Source organism: Prunus avium, chromosome 1 (genome assembly GCF_965620075.1).
Source record: "Prunus avium chromosome 1, drPruAviu1.hap1.1, whole genome shotgun sequence".
Taxonomy (NCBI): Eukaryota; Viridiplantae; Streptophyta; class Magnoliopsida; order Rosales; family Rosaceae; genus Prunus; species Prunus avium.
Window position 1 is genome coordinate 52,326,934 of NC_142284.1, and position 25,403 is coordinate 52,352,336.

General features: G+C 36.8%; 4 protein-coding genes and 1 pseudogene across 4 annotated transcripts; 4 read left to right on the forward strand and 1 right to left on the reverse strand.

The window, feature by feature from the left end:
- Positions 1-107: 107 nt before the first annotated feature.
- Positions 108-3,145, reverse strand: LOC110761222 (gamma-glutamylcyclotransferase 2-1). The gene is made up of 9 exons (XM_021963648.2): positions 2,861-3,145; positions 2,181-2,304; positions 1,981-2,057; positions 1,799-1,855; positions 1,518-1,574; positions 1,340-1,386; positions 1,099-1,170; positions 898-977; positions 108-784 (listed from the first exon to the last, which is right to left on the reverse strand). Exons 2-9 carry the CDS (start codon positions 2,287-2,289, stop codon positions 621-623), a joined length of 663 nt encoding a protein of 220 aa, XP_021819340.1. The 5' UTR covers positions 2,290-2,304; positions 2,861-3,145; the 3' UTR covers positions 108-620.
- A 3,686-nt stretch (positions 3,146-6,831) lies between these two features.
- Positions 6,832-9,057, forward strand: LOC110761220 (sequence-specific DNA binding transcription factor). The gene is made up of 2 exons (XM_021963645.2): positions 6,832-7,630; positions 8,444-9,057. The coding sequence occupies exons 1-2, from the start codon at positions 7,129-7,131 to the stop codon at positions 8,944-8,946; spliced, it is 1,005 nt and encodes a 334-aa protein (XP_021819337.2). The 5' UTR covers positions 6,832-7,128; the 3' UTR covers positions 8,947-9,057.
- A 1,167-nt stretch (positions 9,058-10,224) lies between these two features.
- On the forward strand, positions 10,225-12,388 carry LOC110761275 (Ras guanine nucleotide exchange factor K). Its single transcript, XM_021963719.2, has 3 exons — positions 10,225-11,162; positions 11,333-11,765; positions 12,037-12,388. The coding sequence occupies exons 1-3, from the start codon at positions 10,437-10,439 to the stop codon at positions 12,171-12,173; spliced, it is 1,296 nt and encodes a 431-aa protein (XP_021819411.1). The 5' UTR covers positions 10,225-10,436; the 3' UTR covers positions 12,174-12,388.
- A 237-nt stretch (positions 12,389-12,625) lies between these two features.
- On the forward strand, positions 12,626-13,360 carry LOC148297996 (pollen receptor-like kinase 1 pseudogene; annotated as a pseudogene).
- A 1,885-nt stretch (positions 13,361-15,245) lies between these two features.
- On the forward strand, positions 15,246-19,056 carry LOC110761294 (putative LRR receptor-like serine/threonine-protein kinase At4g31250). The gene is made up of 3 exons (XM_021963741.2): positions 15,246-15,986; positions 16,618-17,187; positions 17,346-19,056. The coding sequence occupies exons 1-3, from the start codon at positions 15,305-15,307 to the stop codon at positions 18,014-18,016; spliced, it is 1,923 nt and encodes a 640-aa protein (XP_021819433.1). The 5' UTR covers positions 15,246-15,304; the 3' UTR covers positions 18,017-19,056.
- The last annotated feature ends 6,347 nt before the right edge of the window (positions 19,057-25,403 follow it).

The following is a 25,403-nucleotide window of genomic DNA, read 5'->3' on the forward strand; positions in this document are numbered from 1 at the left end:
ATAAGGTCCCAAAAAAAATTATTCGGATAAGTTATTTTTAATATTAGGTGGAAGTGAGAATAGAGGTGGTAGAGATTGAATTTAAGAATCGACTTTAGCGTCACTCAGATAAAATAATATTGTAAAATTCAAATATCTATCAAAAGTGCTAAGCCCACTATTGGGACTGTTACATCCCTCCATCCTCACATATTCCACACGTACAAACTTATTGAAGATTAGAAATTGGAAACACTCTTTAAATTAAAATGACTGTAAACGTTACATCCGACATAGTTTTCAAAAAGGAAAGAATAAAGGAAAAGAAGAGGTTAGTTATCATCCTCATATTCATTCCTAACCAACCAAACCATGTGTTTTTGCCGCACTCAAACCTAATCTCTTCTACGAGGCTAGAAATGGTGCCCCATCTGCTAAGCAGGCCGCTGAAATAAGCTTACCAAAAACACAGAAGAAAAAAAAGACATATGTCTTCTCTTCTAGTGGGAATTAAGCCAAAAGGAAAGGAAATTAAAACAAGGGGTAGGGATATGAGGGTTAGAAGCACTCTCAGCACAGCATAGGCTCCGCCATTTTTATCATCAATCTTCTTTCTGTTATCGTTGTCTTGTGTTCAAATGTTATGAGTCCATGGCGATGGCTTCGGGAAGTGGATGCAGTTGAAGGGGTGGGATGTGGGACTTGAGTGGGAGGTGGGTTGGACCAGCCGATTTCTTCTCCTTCAGATTTCCAAGTACCTTCCTCACCTCATTTGCAAGCTCAATCACATAGTCCTCTTCATGGTCTGTTCACGTTACAAATTCTTTGATTTAGTCACATATTTAATGAAGAAATAAGAAAAGCTTGTCATGTCTTAATGCTGAAGGATTTGTGGTAATGTAAGAAAAGATTGCTCACCAATATCAAACAAAGCCTTCTCCAATAGAAAGAGATAGTCTCTATTGTTTCCGCAGGGCCCAGATGCAGTGGCGATTTGCCTGAAGAAAAATACTCGGTCATCAGGGAGTGCCATTGAGGGAAAATAACTTTATCACACAAATAATTACACCCACCATCGCACCACCAAAACAAGAAAAGAAGAATTGCAATCTATATTACCTTGCCATATCCTCCAATGGAGCAGGACCCAGATAATACTTGTTTGATTCCTTGTCTGGAGTGGATGTGAAACTGCAATATCAAGAACAGGTTAGGTTAGGAAAACATCCCGAAAACAATTTTTGTAAACAAATTTGTAATGCGTTTTTGTTTCTTTCTTCTCTTACATTATGGAGCAATTTTACAAAGGATGAATTTAATGAGATGCGGGAATTGATGAATCTACAGCAAAATGACTTACACAATCACTCCTGTCAAGGACGGCTCAGACTCAGAGAAGTCCCCTTCCTGCACACCACAGAAAGCACATGTTATGACAAACAGTACAAAAATAATAATTAGAAATTCACAAATACTAAGAAAGCTGGCAATTCCAACTTTCGGGCATGAAGGTGGAGTAATATTAAAACTAATCTTACCTTATAAAAGTTCACAAGGGTCTTTGAATCATATTCACATTCTCTCCTTTCCAAGTACTGCAAATGAGAAGCAAATAAATGTAACATTCCAATTAGATAAGACGTACGTAAAATTTGCAACTAATAGTAAAAGAGGATAAGAAGTATGTCTATTAGATAAGTAGGGTATGACTGCCCCGCCAAAACACCAACAAATAATGTCAAATTTATCTCGGGTGAACACTCTCAACAGAAAAATATATCACAACAATGATAAATTTTGATTTTGAAGAAGCATATACCTCCATTGCCAGTTTTTCCCTTTCAGGCCCTCCGCGTACAGAATAAGCAGCACCCCACTGTTGGAAGAATTTGAAGGTAAGAAAGAAAGAACATTTGATAACAAAAGCTGAAGCATTATTCCGATGCTATCAGAACCAACGAATATGAATCATGAAAGGTAATAGTCTAAGATGTTACTTACGCAAATAGCTCCTTTTTGGTACTCCAAAGTGCAAGTTCGAGCAGGGTGCTCAGGGGTACCTCTGTGATCAATGCATGCTTAACAAATGGAAAACAAATGAACAGAATCAGTGGCAATATATTATAATGACATAAAAGGAATTGAAAAGTATAAGTTATAACAATATGTACAATTTCTTCCTGAATACTAGTGAGACATACCAAGATCAAATACACGCCTGTAGTCCTTGATGTAACCTATCACTTTCTCGTCGTATTCGAAACCAGGGTTCCACACAAGTGAACCATATCCAAAAACCCAAAATACCATGGTTGTGTATAACTCCTGAGAAAGAACAATGGTAAAAAGGTCACAAACTGTGTTTAAATAGTCTAAATTAGAACATTTTATAATAATCACGAACTTTCTATTACCAAGCGCGACGATGCCCTACTTTGTGAAAGTTATGTGTATATTTAAAAATTAAAAAGCTTCAAGCTTTCTTCTTCTTTTAAGGAAAAAAAGTTGCCCAACTTTTCTGAATCAGCCAAACTAAGTGCAATGATGCAGATCAAAAGACTTGATTAAATATCTTTAAATCGTTGCTAATGTGGAAAGTTTTGGGTTTTTCATTCAATAAAATCTCAGAAAGACAAGGCAACTATAAATGCACTCGACATTTTAGGAGCTAGAAATTGACATTCACATTAATTGGAAACTCAAACAAAGAAAACACGAAGTTCAAAATTTTCCATTTTCCCCCTTTTTCTCAGCATCCAAGCAGAAGGTGCAGATCACGACACAAAATAAGAGTGGAAAAGGAGAAAACCACCGGCATTGTTATGCAACCAGAAAAAATCGAAATTTCACCAAAAAAAAAACAGAGGGAACGAAAGCTTACAAAGAAGATGGCAGAAATTTCCCCAAAAAAACAATGAGAGCAAGCGTTTGGAGAAGGCCCTGGTGGTCTGAAGGAGAAAGCGAGAAATCGACGCTCTTTGATTTTGCAATGGCACGACGACAAAGAGAGAAACGAAAAGAGGGGAAGCTAAACGTGATTAGGGTTTAGCTTCAGAATTGGGGCTTTTTCTTCTTCTTCGTTTGTCTCTCTCTCTCTCTCTCTCTCTCTCTCTCTGGTATCTCTTCGCCTTCTCTTTATTTGGTTTGGTGTCGGTGTGAGGAGCGAGAGTAGTAAGCGCTTTTATAGGCCTTCGAAGCAGAGGAAACAGAAGCCCGCGTACGCGTAGCATGGAATGCCTGCTTGAGACAGCTTGTTGATGTATGTGGCATGAATTTTGTATCATGTGCATCTATCACATCATGATACATGCCAAGTAGCTTTTTTTTAAAGTAAATTTTTATTTTTATTTCTTTTTTATGAGCATAATTAATTTTGTTATATTATTGGAATACTTTCCTTTGTTTTTTTACACTAAACAAAATAAAATCTCAATTTTTTAGCATAAATATTTTTGTTCAAAAAAGTATTAATAATAAAAGAATTGGTCTAGAAAAAAAAACACATTGGAATATCTAGATGGGTGTCAAATCTAAGGGTGAGACAAATTCTAGGTGTCAAAGTACCAAGATTTTGATCCAAGGGTATAAGTCAAATTTTTTGACTGATTAAAGAACTAATATGATACATAAAGTGGGTTTTGTTCCATTCACTTTGCTCATATAAAGGTCAATAATGGCATACTAAGAATAGTTTGAAAGAGTAATAGTTATACATTTGTTAGCTTATGTTTAATTTAACAAAATTTAAAATTAACCAATACTCATTATATTTATTATTTCGCCATATATAGGTATAACTTTCAAGTTTCTTTTAATATTTTAGGAATAATATTTTTCGACACATTGTTACGTAAATGAAAACACAAATGTGGAAATTTCGCTACCACAAAATCGTGTGGAATTATAAGAATCATTTGTTGTCAATTCACGATCTCATCTTATCTTATCTTCCTTATCTTGCATGATGACGAATATGTTAACTTGTGTGGTTACAATATATTTCACATTGTGTAAGGAAAAAAAAAATATCAAAGATTAGCTCATAAATAGGTTTTTTTTGGCCATATATTGTAATTATTTTATTTAAATTAAAACACAATTTTAGAAGAAATTAAAACTTTGATTACTTCAAATAAGTAAACTTGATTACATTATTTATTACAAAAATTATGTATTAGCGGCAAAAACTATATCCATACCATGCATGTCCATCTCATCTAATCATCATGTATGTCTACATACATCATGATGGTTGGATTTGGTGAAACGTAACACTAAAATTTCAAAAAGAACAAACTTGGTCAGGTTCATTGAACCTGGTCAGGTTTTTACAGCTGTGATCGTTTTCCGCGTTACAATCAAATTCAAATTAGTGCTTTTATTGCCAAACGGCGTGTACCACAGAATCGTGTCATTGAAGTCTGCAAGACAAAGACCTAATTTGGTTCAATGAACCTGGATGCTAATCCGACACCAAACCAAACCCACAACTAGTCTTGGTAGCTTTCTAGGCAAACCCCGAATCCACGCACCCCGTGACTTCGATTCCTCTGTCTCTTCGATTTCGGTGAAGATTCCAAATCCCAAATTACAAGTTTGAATTTCTGGAGGAGGAATTTGGTGCTTTCTTTGTAGGACGACAAGAAGGTGGACGATGAGAGGGATTTCAAATATGGGAAAATTATCCAGAACCCCAACTCAATGCAACTCAATGGAGCCAAACAAGCCACAATTTGAGGAACTTCGTAAGGTTTCTATCAATGAGTGGATAATGGGTTAGAAATGATAGGTAGGTTGGGAAGTTTTGAAGGGTTTCTGTCTATGTTTGCAACTGTCTTTTTTATTTTTATTTGGACTGTATATTATTATCTGAAAAAGATGGTAAGAATTTCAGATCGTAGATTTTGATGTGGACGTTAAAATCTGGTGTGAAATTGATTGTTGTACTAAGTCGTTAGTTACAGTTACAGTTATGTATAAATATGCGAATAAATATGCGACTGCGTATGTATTGAGTAATTTGGTACAAAAGAAGTCGGGTTAAATAACTTATTTAAATTATTTGCATGATATTGAAATCATTATTGAATAATGTCATCTAAATGAAATGGTTAAACAATTTACATCTACTTTTCTTTCATTTCATTTTTTGGTGAGTCGTGATAGATGATGCCTACTTTTATTTATTAGATATAAGGGATTACATTACAGCAATGAATTCGCTAAAATGTCAACTATGAATAAAGTGATTTAGGTGGCAGGCCAACAAACTATATATGCAATTTAATAAATTAATCCATAAAATACTGTCCAGTTGAAAAGGTCGAGGCCTGGGTTTATAATAGTAGAGATTATGTTATGTGCACATGTTACATACGGAACGCGTGCCATAGAGTTATAGTCCCCGCAGTCCATTTAGTCAACCTTTACAAGTAGATTGCTTCCCATTTTCTCTCACTTTACATGATTTTTTAATTAGGAAAACGAGACTTTTATTAAATACTAGAATATAGTGATTGTGAAAGGTTCGCTTTAGACGATTTTTATGTGTGAAATGATTATTACTCGTTGATTATGTGTATGAATTTTATTATAAATTCATATATATATATTAACAATTGACAATTATTCATACGTGTATGAATATCTATCATTAACATTTACCTTAAAATTCATATCATTTTACACTTCTTCTAATTAATTTACGACTTTAAACTCTTAAAAGGAAAAAGTATGATGTATTTTACCCTTTTCATTTATCCATCGGCAATCGAAACTAATAATTTATCATGTTCCTTACACATTCGCATGTGGAGTGTATGAGAGGAGCATAGGATTGCTAAAATCATTAGTCATACAAACAAGGATGGAGCTAGGTGTGGTTTGAGGTTGTCTTTTTGTTTTTTGGGTCAGGGAAACTCTATTCATTAATAGTGAGAAACAAAAGCCCATAAAACATTAAACAAAAAAACCATAGATCTAGAACACAGGAGCAGCCCCACCACATAGGAAGCCAACAACACCATCAAGGAGGAGTAACCGATACCAAGGGATATCAAAGAGACCAACAGAAGATGGGGATGAGCAGGCCACTCGGGGGGAAACGACCTCATAATCCAAGAGTCAAGTGCAGGATGCACTTTAATCGCAACCACACACCACCGAGGAAGAACAACGGGAGCGATAGACGCAAAATTGAGGAACAAAGGGTGGTGGTTGAGAACTGGCGACGAAGTCACTGCCCATGGGTGGGCAACATCACAATAGAGATGAGTAGAGTATAGATGTAAGAAGTGGAGGGTGAGAAGTGAAGGTGGTTGGGGAAGAAATGAGAGGAAGAGATGGAAGATGTAGGGTCTCACATGATGGGCTTAACTTAGGAAAAAACTAAAGAAAACCAAAGCGGAGATAAGGAGCCTAAGATCTGAGACATAGCCCAGGGAAAAAACACCCATTTTCGAGTGGGGAGAAGCTAGGGACTCAAAATGGAGGACGAGGAACAAAGCTCTCAGTTGGGTTTTTTTGGTCATGGATCCCCAGCCTTCATATAGATCATTCATCATTTAAAATAATAATTCACATAGATTGAAAATTTTATGCTAATTAACCCCTCATATGTACCCGTCTTGCTCCGCCATTGCATACAAAAATTGACTAACGCTATCAAGGTCCAACCAAAAAACTGCTGTGCCATATTCAGTGAGACATAGAAACCAATAGCAACATTTTAGATTAACATAAACATGTGTATCTGAATATAGAAAGAGTCAAAAACACATGTTTATGTTCTTCGAGCCCAATAGTAACACCAACTTAAAAGCATTCCAAATGTATAGATGAACTTGGGCTCAAACAATATCAACTGAATTTGACTAGGCATATATCATGTAGTATTGTAATGTAGGGTTTGAATCTTTATTAAAGAAATGTTTCCAAAATAATATAGGTTATACCTAATATCCAGAATATTTAGCTTAACTAGTCCAAAATAGTCACTTAAATTAGGGCTTTTCAGTGATGAGCAGAGCTTTGTGGTTTACAGAGGGTTCAGGCCATCGATCGCTCAAAGGGACTCTTGCGTAAGTCGATTGAACTCTGACCATCACCAAATTTCCGAAAAAGATGACATTTTGAGCACAAAATTGGAAAATGAAAGTACAAGGAAGCCAATCCGAGCTCGACCGATCGCAGCGCGGTTCGAGCAGTAGGCGCAGCACGCGTTCGCAAGTAGCACCAGACTGGAATTCAACAGACGAGCTCCTTCTGGTGAACGAGATCGCTGCTGTGGAAGCCGATTGTCTGAAAGCATTTTCGTCATTTCAGAAATGGAAGATCATATCTCAAAACTGCTCTGCTTTGGGCGTCCCGCGGACTTTGGATCAGTATCGCAGAAAATGGGACGCTTTGTTTCTCGATTACAAGAGCATCACGCAGTGGGAGTCAGCGTCTAGAGGCGGTGCTTCGTACTGGGTTTTGGAAATTGGAAGGAGGAAGCAGAAGGGGTTGCCTGAGAATTTTGATAATGAGTTGTTCAGAGCCATTGATAATCTTGTGAGGGTTCGGGGGAACCAATCGGATACGGACCCGGATAGTGATCCAGAAGCTGAGATTGATGCTGAGGCTGATGTGCCTGATGTTGTTGCAGAGCCAGGTATGATTTTTCTCCAACCCCAAATGGAAATCTGTGTTGATATTCAAGTGCTGCATTGTCAAATTAGTTATCAATTGCCTGTGTGGTTTTTGCATTTTTGATTTCTTTTGCGCCAATGATTTTGTGTTGACATCATTGAATGCTGAATGTATGTTTACATTTTGAGCTCATTATTTGGAGGAAAAAGAAGCGGGAAGGTGATGTTGAGCCTCCTTCATATAGTATGATGTTATATTGGGCACTCTCGAAACGGATAGAGGATTACGAGTTTATGAGCATTAAAATTTAGAGCAGAACATAATGTAAATGTAAGACATTACAATCCAAGTAGTAAATAAAACTGCAAAGTTTCTTGTTTAGTTTGCGTATGATTCTTGGAGGTGAATGGTTATGTTATCTCCTTCATTGAAACTTGGATCATAAAGGTAGAGTGTTGTTGAGCATGAATATTTTTGAAACAAGGGTAAGTTGTGACATATGACAGCTTAGATATGCACAAACGCTTACTAGTTAGTTCTCTTGTTTGCAAGCTTGATTATTCAATTGCTGTGTGCGTACCATTTCAAGATGCAATAAATTAGTACTGGATGTTGTAGAAGGTTTAAGGTGGTTGAATTTGTGATGTGAAAACCGGTCAACTGCATAAGTTTTGCTTACTTTTGAGTAATGGGTGAGTAAGTGAATTTTAGTTATGGTTTAATTGTTTTTTGTGCTTGGAGTTGTGAAAAAGCATAACAAGCATGTTGTTCTGTAAGCCTTAGTTCTATGCTTCATCACCAGTTATGTTCTTATAGTTGTCCTGTATATTATTAGAGTCCAAGAGGAGAAGACGCCGATCAACACATCAGAAAAGCTGTCCAATAGAAAATTCATCTAGAAGATGTAAGGTGGAAAAGCCTGAAGAAACCCATGTAGAAGAAAAACCTGAAGAAACCCGTGCAGAGGAAAAACCTCAAGAAACCCACGCAGAAGAAAAACCTGTGGGAAGCTGCTTAGAAGTAATTCCTCAGAAGAGCCTGGCAGAAGAAATGTCTCAAAAAAGCTGTGCGAAGAAACATAAAAATAGTCAAATAGAAGAGAAGGCTATCAGCATTGAAGAACAGGAGCAAATTGCAGTTATGCAATTGCATGAAAATGTAGAACTAATCCAGGCCATTGTTAATGAGAATGCAGATCATGAGGCAGCCGATGTGAAGAGCACCGGGGACCCTCAAACTGATCTTGTTAGACGCCAAGGGGATCAGGTTATTGCATGTCTGGGAGATATTGTGAAGACTCTTGACCAGCTCCGTCAGCTTGTCCAGGAATGTGAATAGCCCCTCCCCCCTTTTCTAATTTACTGAATGTCAATATTTTAATGGTTAACATTTTGGTGTTAGGATATTTATCGTAAAGTTCTAATGCGATGTTGGAGGTAGCTTATTTTGTGTTGTTTGGCTATTGAAGACCAGTTTAGGTGTGTCTGTTTCGTGTTATAGACCAGTCTCTTTAGTTGAAAGAACAAGGTAAGTTTGTCATCCTAGAAAAGAGAAAGGACAGATTATCATTGACATGCAAGCTAGAGAATCAGACTTGCATTTAGTACATATTGACCGCTCCATAAATATCCTTTCCTATGGCTAGACACTTCTTAATAGATCTCCTCAAATCAAGTGAACTTCTTAGTATCCAATAACGCAATTACGCGTGGGAGTATGCACTCGTTCATATGCATCAATGGTTGACGCGTGTGAGTATGCACTCGTTCATATGCATCAACGGTTGACAGCCACGGTTATGACTTGTGATTGTGAACAAGTTGAAACAAACCTCTGGCAACAATGCCAAATTTGAGTTGTATTGTTAATGTGCTGTTCTGATTGCTGTCATGTACAATGTGCACGGGTATGGTGTCACGGTGTTGAAACCTTTAAGGGTGGAGTGGGGTTCACGTGTGGGAGTTTGAGACCATTAGCAAGTAATAATTATTTCCTGTTTTTGTCAATGGACCCGTGTTTATTAATACCATCTTCAACAACACCAAATTGACCAACCAGAACACACAATTTTTCATAACTCTTAGTTCTGTTATTTATATTTTCCATAATATATATGTCATTTGATTCCTTATATACTGTTTTAAACAACGTAAGTACGATTATGAAATCATATGGCAAATGGCAAATGGAAAAGCAAGCAAGGGCTCTCTTTCACGAGAAAAGGCAAGGCCTTTCTTTTTCTTTACCAACTTTTGGGTTTTTTTAATCTTTTATTTTTATGTAACTAGTAAAATATAGGGATTTTGCGCTAAAATAGCCCCTTTTCACAATTTTTTATTATTTCTATAATAGCCCCTGACCATACGATGTCTCGTTGTTATTTCTATTTAATGCAAATGGGGCTATTTTAAAATATAAGTCGCGAAAATGGGCTATTTTAGCCAATTTCAGTAAAATATATACACCGTTTTGGGTTTAATTGGCACCTCATGCATCTTAGAAGCACATGTGTTTGCAAATGAGTGGTCCAAGTGGCATTGAAGTGAGCTTCCAATACAAAAACAGTTTAATCCTCCAAAAGAAGAAATTAGCATGAAAAATACGTATTGCTCTTTGAAATGAGTTCCCATTTTTATGAAACTTCCATAAGGAAATCCCATAAAATCTACATCAAGGCATAGCATATTACTCTTGTCCAAAGCCAATCAATTTCTGTCTCATTCTTCCACCATTGTTGCTTCCTTTACAACCTGCAGAAAAAAAGAAAAGAAAAAAAAAATCAAAGACTCCATTAATTCCTTCACCCCAACACTCCACAAAACCAATCCATGAACCCCTCCACTACTTCACCCAACACCAACATCCATGTCGACTTCCCTAACAGCCACCCAAATGAAGACCAAAATCAACTAAACACTCCCTTACTCCACCAATGCTCTGAGGAGCTACGCAGCTTCAGAGCGAGCCTCAAATGGTGGACACTTGACCACTCCTCATGCCTTGGAAAATTCATATCCTACTTCACCTTCATCTTCCTAACCATCCTAGTCCCCATCCTAACCGCCTTCTCTCTCAAATCCCCATCCGAAGACCCCATCTCTTTCAACAAGCTTGTCCAACTTCCCCAGTCCGGCTTAGCCGCCATTGGCTTCATCACTCTGTCTAGCTTCTTCAGGAAGTATGGCCTGAGACAACTCCTCTTCCTCGACGGTCTTGGAGATGACACTTGTTTTGTTCGTCGTGGATACACTCGTGAGCTCGATAAGGCCTTCAAGTGCCTAGCTTACATACTATTGCCTTCCTTTTTCATTGAGCTTGCACACAAGATCATATTCTTCTGCACTGTCAAAATCTCACTGCCCCATATTAGCTTAAGCGTCCCGCTCAATTCCATCATGTTTGTTTTGGTTTTGGCTTCTTGGGTTTATAGGACAGGGGTGTTCTTGCTGGTTTGTGTTCTGTTTCGGTTGACTTGCGAGCTCCAAATACTTCGATTTCAAGGACTGCACAAGCTGTTTGAGGGGCGCGAATCCGAATCCAGCGTCATATTCCAGGTACGTATGATTTGAAATTTCAATAATATATTTGATAATAAAAATCTTTTTTCCTTGATGCAACATATACATTTGAGCCAAAACTTTCATGTAATCTCTTTCAATATTTCTGTATTTTCAGACTGTTGAGTGGATATTTTTAACAATAGTAATCTTCACTTTGGTTTCAGGAACATATAAGGATAAGAAAACAATTATGGGTTACGAGCCACAGGTACCGATTCTTCATCATCGGATGCATTTTTGTCGTCACTGTGAGCCAGTTTGGGGCCTTGTTGCTGGTTTTGGCATCCAAAACAGAGAAGACTTTTCTCAACTCCGGGGATCTTGTGGTTTGTTCTGCTGTTGAGCTTAGTGGTTTGTTCTTGTGCCTAATGGAGGCAGCAAGAATAACACATAGAGCTCAAGGAATTTCAGCGATTGCAACAAGATGGCACATGCTTTTGACTTGTCCATCCGCTGCATTAGATCAGCAATGCAAAAAACAGCAGAGCTCAGAGGATGATGGATGTTGTGGAGAGACTGATTCAGAATTTTCATCGAACGTTTTGACTTCAGTTTCTCCACAGGAGCCTTCCTCATTCCAAACCAGGCAAGCTCTAGGTCTGTCTGCTTTCTTTCTACATTCCTTGATAGCTTAGCTAGTAGAAGAAAATTACTTATAGCAGTACAATACTACAATTCAAGACCTACTTTCAAATCAGATACAAAGGCTTAAGGCAAACTTTGAATATCTCTAGTCACTCACTTGCAAACCAAATTAACCACACATATCAAATAAACTCGAGTGCTTTTGCACATGTGAAACTTCAACACTGTATGGCAGTGATATGGATGCTTATGTATAGTTGTGTGTCTGTGTGTGTGTGCGCAGTGGCATACTTGGGGCACAACAGTGGAGGGATCACGCTATTTGGGTTTCCGCTTGATCGGGGATTGCTTCACACACTGTTTGCGTTTGAGTTCTCTCTGGTGCTGTGGGTGCTCAGCAAAGTGGTTGTCTTGTCTTAAGCACAACGTTACAAGATTGACAATGAAGCTGCCAGCAACATCATTAACAATAAGATTGCCAGGACCAAACTCTCTGTTCTCATCGGAACTCGAATTGTTTAAACGTGTTTCTTGGACTGTTTTAGTGAGGATCATTAATAGAGATCAGCTCAAAGATTGAACAATAATATATTGAAATGTTTTCCCAATGAAAAAGGACCACAGTAGATTATTGACATTAAAGTCAAACCCTACCAAGCATCAAACATATTAGACTTACTATATCCATAAACAAGGCTGAGCAAACAAGGAGCTTTGTCATCATTAACAAGAACAAAAGAGCAATCTGTTACCTGTTAATGATATCATTAAACTATGGAAATCTTTCGTTCTTCTATAAAAACCCAATTCCCCATTTCGTTTCACCACACCCACCTAATCTAACACCATTTTCAAGCCCTCCATTTTATCCTTCAACCGAAAAAACACAACTCATTTCTTATCAAATGGCTCACATTAACAAAGCCTATGTTCTTAATCACTGGCTTTTGGTGCTGTTTTTCTCAGCACAACAATGTATTTTTGTGTCATCTTCTGACCCCTCAGAAAAACAAACCCTCCTCAAATTCAAGTCCTTTTTGTCCAATGACACAGCTCTAGATAACTGGAACAGCTCCACCAACCCCTGCAATGGCTCCATAAACATTTGGGCAGGCTTGTACTGTGACAAAAATGGCAATGTGTATGGGTTGAAGTTGCAGAACATGGGTCTCTTGGGCATGATTGATATCGACACCCTTTCGGGTTTGTCTGCCCTACGAAGCATAAGCATCATGAACAACAACTTTGAAGGTCCTCTGCCTAGTGTGAACAAGCTTGGTGCACTCATAGGAGTTTACTTGTCCAACAATCAATTCACTGGTGAAATCCCAGAAATTGCTTTTGAGGGCATGAGTCAATTGAAGAAAATTTAAATGGATGGAAATGAATTCTCGGGAGAAATACCAAGTTCTTTGGCTGCATTGCCTAAACTTACAGAATTGGATCTCCAGGGAAACCAATTCAGTGGGGAGATACCAAATTTCCCACAAGACCCAAATGGATGGAAGTATTTCAATGTATCAAACAACCAGCTCGAGGGTCCTATTCCGGCAAGCCTGAGCAAGCAATTTAGATGCAAGCGCCTTCGTGGGTATGCAGGAAACTAATATTTTCATTCATTTTTATTTCTCTTTTCAATTTTTGTTTTGGACTAAGTACGTTACTTTTTGAACAATTATGCAGGAAACAAAGGGTTGTGCGGAAAGCCAATTACCCCATGCAAATCCTCAATCAAGTGGATCAACTTTTTTTGAGAAGCTAGGAAATCTCGCACCATCGAGCATATATAGTATAACATTATAGGACAACTTTTGAATACACACAATCATTTGCAAATCATATGTAATGTTTAAATTGAGATGCTTTCTACTCAATGAAACATATCATTGAATTTGAGGACGGATCACAGTAATCGGAGTTTTTATTTATATATTTAGGTGATGAATTTATCGTTTGCAATTTTAATATTTCATATAGCTTATGCAGAATTTATATGATTACTACTATGTTGAGTTCAATTAAAGAACCACTAAACTTAAAAATTCCCTCAATCAGTTTCAGCATTATGCCATGATAACATTATACCTATCAGAAAGACAACTACTACATATAATTATGAAAACACCAAACCAGTGTTGCTGTTAAGTTGATCAATAGGTCAACTCTCGGTCAACGATTCAGTTTAGACTTCTATCAGCCTGCGTAGGTTTTGTATCAACTTCAGTCCTCTCTGTTTTTTTTGGACATCAAAACTTCAGTCTTAATTTCAAACTGCAATTCTGTGAAAATGATTAGAAAACAAAGAGGCATCTCATCATTTCTCTAGCGTTGCATTGCTCCATCAGAACTGTTCTTAAATTCATGATTTTTTTCCCGAACAATGTTTTTCTGTTATCTGCAAAATAAAATAATTTTCAAAAGTATTACTTTATAGTTTTGAGATTTTTAACAAAAACCCAAATCCAAATAAGTTGGTATTTCTTGTAAAATAATATCTTGCATATGTACTATCAAAATCCAAATAGAATGTGCCAGAATATTTATTTTCCAGCCTTGGACAGCAGTTTCTCCTTCCACCCATTCAATCTCTTTCTAAGCCTCTCTTTTATGTTTTTGAAGCAGTCTTTCCTTCTTCTTCCAATTACAGTTGGTAGACCCAGATACTTTTCTTGTAAAATAATATCTGCATATGTTCTATCCAAATCCAAATAGAATGTGCCAAAATATTTATTTGTTTTAATAAAATAATACCTGTGTTTGGTCTTATAAAGTTCGAATGGCTTCTAGTATGGATGTGTCTCGGACCTAAAAGCATGGTTTAATTGTTTTAGGGTCCTGTTTGAGATAACCCGCTTTCTTAGTGAGTTAATACAAACACGACTCGTTAAGGCTCAATTCGAACACTGAATTTTTCATGTCGTGTTAATAAAAAACACAAAAAAATAATATTATATACACATGTCAAACTGCATGAATGTAGGAGTTTCTACTTACAGAAAAAGGAGGTAAGTAATTTCCTTTTCGAAATGCATACCTACCGAATCAAATTACTTATTTACTACTAGGGCTCTCTAAATAGGTCCAACTCATAAGCTTAGCTAATATCACACAATGAAAGCCTCAGTAAATATAATTAATTAAGGGCAGTAAATTAATACGAAGTAATATTAAGTGAAAGGGATATCCTTGCTATCATAAACATTCGGCTGAGCCAACAATGAAATGCCACTTCACCATCACCATTAACAAGAACAGACCAGCAACTCAACAGCACACACCAAAGCTACAAAATATTAAACAAACACTTTTGCCTAACATCTAGGGATTAAATCTAATATTTTATAAAAAATTAATGCCGGCTCTCACCCAGCTCACCCCTCATGGGCAGGCCCAAAAAAAAAAAAAAAAAAAAACCTTGCCATTGTCGACCCTATTTGTACCTTTCCATCTTCCCCTAATCTAATTCTTTCACCACACCCACCTAATCTAACACCATTTCAATCCCTCCATTTTCTCCATCAACCAAAAAAACCCAACTCATTTCTTATCAAATGGTTCACATTAACAAAGCCTATGATCTTAATCACTGGCTTTTGGTGCTATTTTTCTTAGCACAACTTTGTATTTTTGTGTCATCTTCTGACCCCTCAGAAATCCAAACCCTATTGAAATTCAAGTCCTTTTTGTCCAATGACACAGCTCTAGATAACTGGAACAGCTCCACCAACCCCTGCAATGGCTCCATAAACATTTGGGCAGGCTTGTACTGTGACAAAAATGGCAATGCGTATGGGTTGAAGTTGCAGAACATGGGTCTCTTGGGCATTATTGATATCGACACCCTTTCGGGTTTGTCTGCCCTTCGAAGCATAAGCATCATGAACGACAACTTTGCAGGTCCTCTGCCTAGTGTGAACAAGCTTAGTGCACTCATAGGAGTTTACTTGTCCAACAATCAATTCACTGGTGAAATCCAAGATAATGCCTTTGAGGGCATGAGTTCTTTGAAGAAACTTTATTTGGATGGCAATGAATTCTCTGGAAAAATACCGAAGTCCCTGGCTGCATTGAGCAAGCTTTCGGAATTGGGTCTCCAGGGGAACCAGTTCAGTGGGAAGATACCAAATTTTGCACCAAGTCCAAATGGATGGACGTATTTCAATATATCAAACAACAGGTTTGAGGGTCGAATACCTGCAAGCCTGAGCAATTTAGATGCAAGCGCTTTCACTGGTAAGCAAGTCATTCAAGAATCTCCTTGTTGTCCTTTTTTTTTTTTTTGTTTTATTTATCCACTGCACAATACATGATTTTGATGTGTTTGGTTTTTGATCGTTATGTCGTGTGAAATGGTTGTTGATTGTTGATATTTGTGTGAGTCTCACGGTAAATTCACACATACATCAACAGTTGACAATCGTCCATGCGCGCGTGAACAACTGTCGTTAACATTCATCTTAAAACACACACGATTGTTTATTTGAGTTTTAAAAAGGAGGTTCAGTCGGAAGGTCATATTAACTAATGAAGTTTTGAAATTTATATAAGGTAAATGTAATTCCATGACTTTTAATTCCATATCAAAACCAAAGTTTTGAAAAAAATAACAAAAGAAGAAAGAAAATCAAAGATATTGTAATCAATTTAAATAAAGGAAATATGAGATCATTGACAAAAAGATTGAGAGATGCATCTTCGTTGATACCAGATCTTCTCAAACATAAACTTTCCATATGATGGTATTGGTAGCACGTTGGTCTAATTGAATTATCCTAATTTATAAGTTTTCTTTTATTTATCAAATGGGTTTTCATTTCTTATTTTCTTGGGCCTAATTATGGGCCTCTTTTTCTTGACCAAATAGGTAACCAAGGCTTATGTGGAAAGCCTCTGGCCCCATGCAAGTCCTCAAAGAAAAAATTCCTCATCATAGCCATCATAGTTGTCTCAATTGCTGCAATACTGTGCACCATTTTAGCAATCCTCTTCATACGACGTCGTAGAGCCCAATCAAAGCAAGAAGCAAGAGCCCAGAGGAAGATAAAAGCCCAACAGCACACAGCTGCAATGGAGGTCCAGTTAACAGCTGATGAAGACAACTACAAGAAGGCTGAGAAAGGAGGGGAGTTGTATTTTGTGAGGAAGGACAGAGGGTTTGAGCTGGAAGAGTTGCTGAGGGCCCCAGCTGAGATCTTGGGCAGTGGGAGTTTTGGGTCATCTTTCAAGGCAGGGCTCTTGAGTGGGTCCATGGTTGTGAAGAGGTTTAGGCAAATGAACCAAGTTGGGAAAGAGGACTTCTATGATCACATGAGAAGGCTAGGGAGGCTTTCACATCCTAATTTGCTCCCACTTGTTGCTTTCTATTATAGGCAAGAAGAGAAGCTCTTGGTTCATGATTTTGTTGCCAATGGAAGCTTGGCTAGTCATCTTCATGGTATGGTCTTATATAGTAATATTTCATCTAACCAAATTACGAATCACGCATTTAATTAACAGAATTGAATTAACAATGTGATTAGTAAATATGGTACACATAATTGGTCAAATGTCGTTGTTATATCAAATTAATTTGAGTTGCTTGTGCATTTTCAGTGAAGCGAGAACCCGGGCAGCCGGGATTGGATTGGCCAACTAGGTTGATGATCATCAAAGGAGTATCAAAGGGGTTAGGCTACCTATACAAAGAGTTCCCAGGCCTAACAGTACCCCATGGCCACCTCAAGTCCTCCAATGTCCTCCTAGACCACAACTTCAACCCCCTCATAGCAGAATATGCCCTAATACCAGTGATCAACAGAGACCATGCCCAAAAGTTCTTGGTGGCCTACAAGTCCCCAGAGTTCTCCCACATGGAACAAACCTCGAAAAAGACCGATGTGTGGAGCCTGGGCATACTCATCTTTGAAATGCTGACAGGAAAATTCCCAGCAAACTATTTGCAGCAGGGCAAGAGGGCAAATGCAGACCTAGCAGCTTGGGTGAACTCAGTGGTGAGAGAAGAGTGGACAGGAGAAGTGTTTGATAAGAACATGAAAGGGACCAAGAATGGGGAGGGGGAGATGCTGAAGCTTTTGAAGATTGGGATGTGTTGCTGTGAGAGCAGCGTGGAGGGAAGATGGGATTGGAGAGAAGTTGTAGACAAGATTGAAGAGTTGAAGGAGAGGGACAGTGAGGAAGAATATTCTTCTTATGCTAGTGATGGGGATATGGGCTCTTCTAGGGCAATGACTGATGATGATTTCTCTTTCTCAGTTAACGCTTGAGTTTGGGGCTTGGTTTGGGAGGGGCAGGGGGAAGGTTGTATAATGAAGTTAATTTAGGAGGGTTTGAATACTTTTGCACTATGTGTTTTTTGTTAAATACATTTGCGCCATATATATATGTTGCTAATTTAAGGCACACAATAAGGTGGCGTTTGGCCCCGCTGAAATTTTTTAAAAAGCAGCTTTAATAAAAATTTGGCACACCCATGGTGTTTGGTAAACATCAGAAATCAGCTTTTTTTTAAAATCGTGGTCAATGACCGCTGTTTTTCCAAAGCAGGCATAACCCAGCTTTTAAAAGCTACTTTAAAAAAAATTTAACCGGTGGTTTTAATGAATGTTTTACTTTCCCATAATGCCCTCACTTATTTTTCAAATAGACAGTCCTTGTCCCTCCAATACAATCAAGCAACGCAAACTCCTCTTCTTCCCCATTCTGCAGACTCCCATTTTCTTCTTCATTCCTTTTTGCTCAACAAATCCCACCCAAGCTCCAGCCACAACCACAACCTCCCTTTTTCTATTCGTCGTCTGCAACAAACCCCACCCAATCTCCAACCACAACCACAACCTCCGACCATGGGCTGTAGACGACGACGATGACAGACAAGCACTGATGGCAGACGACGATGACAGCGATGACAGACGACGAAGACTCCACTGCTTGGATTATAGACGACGATGACGACCGTGCAAGGAGGACGACTTCTCTGGGCAAAGGGAGAAAAATAGAACAAGGAGTAGAAGAGAAAATTTTTGAAAAAAAAAATGTGCAGAGAGAAAGGAGAAGAAGAAGCAGATGACAGGAGAAAGGAGAAGAAGAAGATGAAAATGGAGTAGCAGAAAGAGATGCAGAGATCTGGAAACCAAAAAAGGGGTTCCCAATAAAAAAAAGAGATGCAAAGAGACGAAAAAATTCTGACTCAAAAAGTGTAAATTAAAAAAAGAAAAAAAATGTAGAGTAAATGGTTTTTTTTTTTTTTTAAGTAGAAAAAGAAATAAGAAAACAACAAATAATTTCATCATGATTCATGTCCTTTTTTGTCATTATACACACTAAAAGCAATTCTAATAAAAATTTACCAAACACTTTGATTACTCACAACACTTTTTCAAATATAGTTTATCAAACGCATAACTGATTTTTTTCACAGCTGATTATTTTTGCAGCACAGCAGAAGCAGTTTTTTTTAAAAGCACAGCAATGCCAAACTAGCCCTAAGTAACAATGGCCAAAAGGAGGAGGAAAAACAATCCCTCCCAAATTTGTTGCTCACAGAAATTTTTTATTGTTGTTTATCTATCACAACGATTTATTTTGAATTTAAGCAAATGTGTAAATTTTATTTATTAATTTATAATGGAGTTGTTTTGGGGTTTATAGTTCTTGAGTTATTAAATTCCATAGTTACAATGAAGCTTTTCATCTCCAGAAGCCAGAGAAGTTTTCTAGCGGCTAAAGAAATCCCCACCCAAGAGAAAGTATCGAGGGTGGAAGTGGAATAGCGGAAAATAAAAAGACATTTCCGCTGACGGGATTCGAACCCGGTTTCATAAACTCAATCCAATGTATTGGGCTACAGTGGATTTGATGATATTGATTGAATAAACATTAAATATAAATCATGAAACATTTATGGACTTTCTGTCTCGCCGATATTACCTTAATTTCAGCAAATACATGTCAATAAAAGGAAATAAATATAGCCTGTTGCAATAATATTAAATAATCATGATTCATGAGAATAGTTCGTATATCAATGTCATATGATTTATGTTACCTTCAATTTATTTTAAAATAAAGCTGCAAACTTCTCTTCGTTGTCTTGTTAGACTGTTTTGTATCCAATTTTTCATCTGCATAGAATACATCGCGGAATTAGGTTTAGTTCATAATTACGATAGATACATTTTAAAAAGTAAATTCCTATACAAGCAATTTTATACTATGAAATTCAACATTCTTTGATCCACAAAATGTTGGCGGATCCTTATTTTTTGTTGTTGTATTTATGGGTTTAACCCGTATTATTTGTTATAAATAAAATCCATTTTTTTTATTCTTGCCCAATGGGGCTAATAGCTGGGAATCATTAGAATGAAAGGTATTGAAAAGAATTTAAATTTTCATTCCTCAATATCGCTTGTATAAATAAAATAATTGAAGAAATAACTCTAGCCCAATGGGCTAAAGTGGTATTTTAGCCCTACACCCTAAAATGATATGACAAAAATGTATATTTAAAGGGTATAGCCCAACGGCTATACTTTCTAAATACATTCGAATATTTTAAAAGTATAGTCGAACGGCTCTACGCTTTAAATATTAATATACTCGAATATTTTAAACGTATAGCCGCGCGGCTATACTCTTCAAATATTAACATGAAGCTTGCACTCGCAGTCACAGCCATTTCGCTTCTCTATCAAACTCAAGCTTTGATTGGTTTTCTTCGGTTTCGGCTGCTTCGTCCTCCGGGTTCGGCACCCAAAAAAGACTCAACCCGCCTAGGAGGCCCGCCCAGCCGCCCAGCCGCCTAGCCCCCGCCTAGCCGCCTAGTGCCCGCCTAGCCCAACATCACCGGCTTGTTGCAGATTTTGATGGAGAAAAATTTGATAGTGGAGACAGGGTCGAGTTCCAGAGCCATAGAATTGGACCATATTAAGGGTTTAGGGTAGAAATGCTTTGAGGAAGGGGTCGGAAGGTGAAGAAGTCCGAGCTATGCAGGTCTGCTTGCTTTTGAAAGGCGAGTTTTGATTTTTCGGAGTCAATCATTCATTTCTTGTGTTTTGTTTATGATTTAGTGTTGTCTTTGAATTATAAAATGGTACTTTTAAATTTGGCAAATTGAAAACTGAGCAGCATACAGTTTATTACAACTTACAAGGGGGTATTAACTTTCTTTTTAGTATAGAAAGTTGTTAGCTTTTGTTTCTTTTCTTTTTCTGTAACTGGGTTTGTGTGGTTCTTTCCTTTTCTAGCGTTCGCTTCATTTTTGGATGTATTATTTGTGATTTCGACTTGTCCTAAGATAATGTTCCTGAGACATGGAGTTTTCCAGCTTCTTAAGCGGGACCGAATGTGCTGTCAAGACTTGGCAAGTAAGTTTCAATTATCATTAGATGTTACGATGTATAATGCATGAAGAGTAAAATTTCAAAATCATCAAGTTGAACAAAAATTTCACAACGCGAAATATATATGTTAGTTTGCATTTATAAACAAATGTAGAAAACCATATGTATATCTATTGTTTATTATACAAGTCAACGGGGTCTAACTCAGTTGAAAAGGGCAATGACTTGCAAACTAGAGGTTTCATATTCGAACCACGACATCATAGTTGTGTGTGTGTGTGAGAAATCCCCCTCCCCTTTAGACTATTGTTTGTACTATAAAAAAAATAATAATAAAACAATCCATCACAAACTAATTAACGGGGTCTAGCTCAGTAGAACAAGCCTCCTTAAACGCCCCTCAAAATGGCATAGTGACTGCAGAACTTCTTGAACAATTATATACGGGGACACTTAAAGGAGGAAAAACAATCCATCACAAATTTGTTACTAATGGAAAATTTTATCTTATTTTTATGTAAATTAATTTTTGCATTACTCATTTGAGTTTGTAATGTATAACTACACGATATATCATGAATTAAAAATAAAAAAAAGAATTATTCCGCTGCCGGGATTCGAACCCGGTTTGATAATCTCAATCCAAGGTATTGTGCTACAGCGGATTTGTTGACATTGATTGGAGAAACAATTAATATAAACAATTAAAAGTTGCTGGAGTCTGTCTTACCAGTATTACCCGAATCTTAGCAAATACGTGTCAAGATGGTCACTATTTTTTTCTCCAACAAAACCAAAAACAAACAAAAGAAATAGCCGGCTGCAATAATATTCATGCAAATACCAATTCTTTTGAGGGTTATGGGCTGTTTGCTTTTATTTGTGTGTCTAAACAAAAATATTATTTATTGGTAAATACATTTGCATTATATACATATATGTTGCTGATTTGAGGCACACAATAAATAACAATTGCAAAAGAAGGATGAAAATTTTGGCAAAAAACAAAAAAAAAAAAGAGGAAGAAAAAAATAGCGCCTGGAAATTCACTACAGTCTTTATATTAATTTTTGTCCCAAAGTTTATATTTGCACGGTTCATTTGAGTTTGTAATGTGTAATTGTGCACGATATTGTAATTTCATCATTGTGTATCCATAGCAACAATAATCTATCCTAAATTTGAACATTATTCTTAGGAATGTGAATTATTTATGTTCAGAAATGTCTTTTGCTTCATCTCTTGATGATGATGATGACTTCTCTTCCTTAATTAATGATTGAGTTTGGGGCTTGGGGGAGGGGGTGGCTACTAAATGCATGTTGTATAATGAAATTCATCAGGAGGGTTTTCCTGCTTTTGCACTATGTATTTTTTGGTAAATACAAACCACCTAGAACAAACAACTATGGTTATATTTGCACAGTTCATTTGAGTTTGTAATGTGTAACCGACATGACGTTGTAATTTTTAGCAACAATTTATCATAATCTTTATGTTCTAATATTTGTCAAATTTATAAACCTCCACTTAATGAAGCCAGATCAACATCTCTTGTATGGATGTGATTTGTGAACACCCTGAAGTTTTCTAGTGGCTGAAGAGGGAAAAAAAATAAAAGTGTATTCCGCTGCCGGGATTCAAACCCGGATTGTATTCTCAATCCAATTTATTGGGCTACAGCGGATGTGTTGATATTTAGTGAAGAAACAATTCATATAAACTATTAAAACATTCCAAGAGTAGAATAAGTATCGCCGCACGGTTATACTATTTAAGAAACATTAATAAAACCGAGTATAGCCGCACGGCTATACTACTTAAAGTTATATACAATGCTTGGCTCTTGATATATCAGGAGTCATTTCTCCTCAATACAAGATGTGGCCTCTTACAAAATGACACCTGTTTTTTTTTCTTTTTTTTTCTCTCTCTCTTCTCGCCCACTCGCCTCTCCTCTCCTCCCGTGCTCTCTCTTCTCTCATCTCTCCATCTCTTTCTTCCACCATTCCCAAAATTTCCAAATCTCCTCAATAAATCACTCAATAAAATTAAAAATTAAAAAGGAGAGAAATCAATACGTAGTGTTTGGGCAATGATGATGGAGGAGCAACGATGGGCATTGTCCTAAAGTTATTTACACTAACACAGTAAACAAGACCTGCCAAGCGATTAGGCGCTTAAAAAAAAAAATTAAGGACAAACCAAGCATTGCCTTGCGGCTATACTATTTTTTCAAAATCAGAAAAAAAAAAAAAAAAAAACCAAGTGTATAGCCGCGCGGCTTTACTATTTTTAAAAATAGGTAAAAAAGGGTATAGCCATACGGCTATACTATTTCTAAAAAAAAATTAAAATAACCGAGTATAGCCGCGCGGCTGCACCATATAAGTAACAATGACCAAAAGGAGGAAAAACAATCCCTCCCAAATTTGTTGCTAATGGAAATTTTTTACGTGCCTTATTTTTGCTTGAAAGTTTTGTTTTTGCACGGTTTATTTGAGTTTGTAATGTATAATTACGGGATATTGTAATTTTTTTGGCTTTTTATCTATCACAACGATCTATTTTGAATTTTAAGCATACCTGTAAATTTTATTTATTAATTTATGATGAAGTTGTTTTGGGGTTTATAGTTCTTCAGTTATTAAATTCTATAGTTACAATGAAGCTTTTTCATCTCCTTAAGCCAGAGAAGTTTTCTAGCGGCTAAAGAGAGAGTATCGAGGGTGGAAGTGGAACAGCGGAAAATAAAAAGAAATTTCCATTGCCGGGATTCGAACCCGGTTTGATAAACTCAATCCAATGTATTGGGCTACAACGGATTTGATGATGTTGATTGAATAAACCATTAATATAAATCATTAAAAATTTATGGAGTTTCTGTCTCGCCAATATTACCCTAATTTCATCAAATACGAGTCGATAAAAGGAAATAAATATAGCCTGCTGCAATAATATTGAATAATCATGATTCATGAGATACCAATTATTTTGAAGGTTATATGCTGTTTGCTTTTATTTGTACTGCAATTGTGAGTCTAAAAGAAATTTGATTTATTTATAGTGTGTGATTTGGAGTAATTGTTCTCCGAAGAAAGGTTTTTGGGTTCGAGTCCTAGTATCCGTATAATATGTGTGATCTATGTTCTTCTAAACTTGCCGAATATTTTAATCACAACCATTCATTTTACATATATAGTTTTTGGGTAATAGGAGGATTTGCATGCTTTTGCACTATGTGTTTTTGGGTACATATATTTGCACTCCATATATATGTTGCTAATTTGAGGCATACAATAAGTAATAATGGCCAAAGGAGGAAAAACAATCCATCACAAATTCTTTATCTTATTCTTTATGAAAATTTAGTTTTGCATTACTCATTTGAGTTTGTAATGTATAACTACGCGATCTATCATGAATTTAAACAATAATCTTAAGAATGTGAATTCTTTATGTTCTAAATTTTCTTGGTCAATTTATAATGAAGTTCTTTTGTGGTTTATAATTCCTGACTTATTAAAATCTATACTTATAATGCAGCTTTTTCATCTATGAAGCCAGAAGTTTCTAGTGAGCGCCCACCCAAGTGAAAAAGGTGGGTTTCACTCTCATTCCTTAAGAGAGGTCAGGGGTTCGATCCCTGCTCTCATAAGGAGTCACCACTTTAGCCAACACTTTACCCCTTACGGGCCGACCCGGTGTGAGTGGGGATTAGTCTGGGTTATGGTTAAGGCTTAGAGGTGCCACCCATGGTTGGGGCCCATCCAGGACCACCTCATGATTCAGACAAAAAAAAAAGAGGTGGGTTTAGGATCCCGCTTTTCTTCCTAACTATCATGTTGGATTTTGGATGTTTTCATCATTCACGCTGTATAATTTTATGGTGTTTTAATAAAGCATATATTTTATTATATAGAAAAAAGTGAAAAAAAGAAAAAAAGTAGAGGGGGTGAAACCGCAGAAAATAAAAAAAAGAATTATTCCGCTGCCGGGATTCGAACCCGGTTTGATAATCTCAATCCAAGGTATTGTGCTACAGCGGATTTGTTGAAATTGATTGGAGAAACAATTAATATAAACAATTAAAAGTTGCTGGAGTTTCTGTCTTACCAGTATTACCCGAATTTTAGCAAATACGTGTCAAGATGGTCACTATTTTTTTCTCCAAAAAAACCAAAAACAAACAAAAGAAATAGCCGTGCACATCTTCCATGGAGGTTGCAGACCATTGCAAATGATATTTGGCAGCTGATTCCAAAGTTCATGTAAATTTCTTTTACTAATATATTCCGGGAATCTAATA